The sequence below is a fragment of the Cynara cardunculus genome, unplaced genomic scaffold (genome assembly GCF_001531365.2).
Source record: "Cynara cardunculus var. scolymus isolate 2C unplaced genomic scaffold, CcrdV1 Un_Scaffold_1917, whole genome shotgun sequence".
NCBI lineage: Eukaryota > Viridiplantae > Streptophyta > Magnoliopsida > Asterales > Asteraceae > Cynara > Cynara cardunculus.
In genome coordinates, this window is record NW_020200915.1 from 33287 (window position 1) to 35669 (window position 2383).

Below are 2383 nucleotides of genomic sequence, written 5' to 3' on the forward strand. Positions count from 1 at the left end.
TAGACCTAAGATTGGTTTTGAAGGATGAGAATGTGTATGGTAGGGCGGCTTCAGAGGCCTTTCCTCTTTACAACAAAACGCACATCATTTCTCTCCAGTTCCCTAATCGAAGTGGTGATGTATGTTCTATTTGTTCATTGTTGATAATTTTCCAGCACAACCCTTATTTTCACATTGCATCATCACAAATTCTCAAGTCACCTGCTAAAGAAAAAATTTCTTTGGTCKATCTGATAAATCACAATCTTTGATAGAATACATAGCTTTCTCACATGTGGAATTGTGTAGCCTTTATATTTAKAGTAGATAATTACAAGCTATGAGTATAATGCAAGAGATAAACTAAGTGGTTGACTAGATGATAAACTTGATTGAAGCAACTCACTTATAAAATGTGACTAGATCTAAAACTCCTCAACATTTTCGCTAAGCTATCTATGGTCTAATTCTTCCCATACATGGATTGAGCTTGAAGTTTGATAAATGCCCCATATTCGAAACTGAAGCTACACAACAAACGGTGGACGATGGAGATGACCAATAATCACTAACGAATCTTGAAAAAGATCCCTAACAGCCTGAAGCTAAACAACAAACGGTGGACGATGGAGATGACCAATAATCACTAACGAATCTTGAAAAAGATCCCTAACAGCAAAAATGAAGCATCAAGCCAAAGTTATTAGCATATGGGAATTTTTCGTGGAGTACATGCCAAAATAAACCATCTTCWTCCATGGGAAACTGTTAGAAGTTAGTGGAAAAGCAAGAGTCGTGAAAATTAACCATAAATGACACAATTGTTTGTGGCTCAGGCAACTATGCTCAAGAAGGTTGAGAAAATGTTTTTATCACCGTCTCATTGTAGGAACACACGTGATATGAAAAATGAAGTGAAATCGCAAACAAAATTTCTGTACTTATATATGACTTCTCAAAATTTCCATGCATGGAATGATGGAAACCAAATTATTTGATTTTACGTTTCTAGAAGAGCTTGACTAGAAACCATCTAGAAAGGAATTGATGGAAGAGAATTAATCTTCAGGTGGGTGGTTCAAAGCATTGTTGAATCTTGGATTAAGTTCCCATAGATGCATGGGTTGTTCTATGAACTTGTTGCAATACCTAGGACCAAGGAAGCAATAGGAAAAGTGATTTGTAGATAAGGTGGCATTAATGTCATTAATGAAAGGAGTGTGGTTGCATATTGAGGGTTGAGTTGCAAACATTAACCAAGCATAAGTATCAAAGGAGGGTGGGCTATTTAGTAGTTAACCTAGAGGTCCATTATACATGGGCTATCCAAATTTCAGGCATAGTAGGGGGTAAAAGTGTTGCACCAATATGAAGGAGTGTGAGATGCAACATCATGAAGAATTGTAACGGTCGCAAGTTAGAGTCCAACCATCGTTGCTGAGTAACAATGAACTCTTAAAACTTCTACGAAGAAATCATAGTGTTGAATGATGCCAATAAGGCAGTGGACTAGATTGTAAATGAGCTTTTCTCAAGAATTTATTCTCTAGCGTGAGTAAGTGATGCATACCAAAGATTTCTCCTGTGACGTATAAATTGTTACTAATGAAATAGGTAAATTGGCCAGGATGTAGAGGTGGCCAAGAAGATACTCAACATTTTTTTTTGGTAGTAACCATGGTATTTTGGCATCTCTGGCCTGACTAGCCCTTAGGTCTATGCAAAGTGCCTCTCGGACTGGCCAAACTAAAGACCTTCAACTAACTAGTAGTTGCTACTAATTCGAATCTCACACCTCTTATACAACGACCGAAGCCTACCTATTAGGTAAACCCCATGGGGTTAAGATCGCTAAAATGCTAATTGAATTTCTCAATATCATTGTTAATTTCACTTTCACAATCTAGATCCGTCGGTAAGATCTAACAATTTATGATAAAGGCTAGAAATTATTGAGGTTAGCAAAAATCATTTTAGTGGTCTTGTCAGTCAAACCACCACTATGTATTATACGAACTAGAGAAAAATTAAATTTTGAATTATTGGATTAGGATTGGATGTTGTTCGACATCAAGTTTTCATACCATAATAAAGCGCAAGTTTGATTGAATCTAGTAGTTCTCACACACAAGATTATGTTGCTAGTCATTATACTTAAAATAGATGATGCAAATGATAAACCTTTTTAGGAGATAAACAATTACTTGTCAGCTAGATGATAAGTCTTACATAAATAACACAAAAATAAAGGCTGCACACTTCGTGAAAGGTGTGCTTAGGCACAAGGCTCATTGAGGGGAACTTTAGGGCCTTTCTTTAGGCAAGACACATGGCCTTCGCTAAGGCACAAATCTTGGTCTCTCAACACGAAGTACTGAATCAAGAACATCAATTGTTTGGGCCG

The 2383-nt window shown here is 36.8% G+C and overlaps 1 protein-coding gene across 7 annotated transcripts in view; it reads left to right on the top strand.

Annotated features, from left to right (window-relative positions):
- The window catches only part of LOC112502781 (F-actin-capping protein subunit alpha), a 60803-nt gene that overhangs the window by 24895 nt on the left and 33525 nt on the right, over positions 1–2383 (top strand). Inside the window, exon 2 of one of the 7 annotated variants that reach the window (XM_025106787.1) lies at positions 4–119. The exons of the other annotated variants lie outside the window; for them this stretch is intronic. Coding sequence (XP_024962555.1) covers positions 4–119 — 116 coding nt within the window. The remainder of the gene's footprint in view (positions 1–3; positions 120–2383) is intronic. 7 annotated transcript variants of the gene reach the window in all.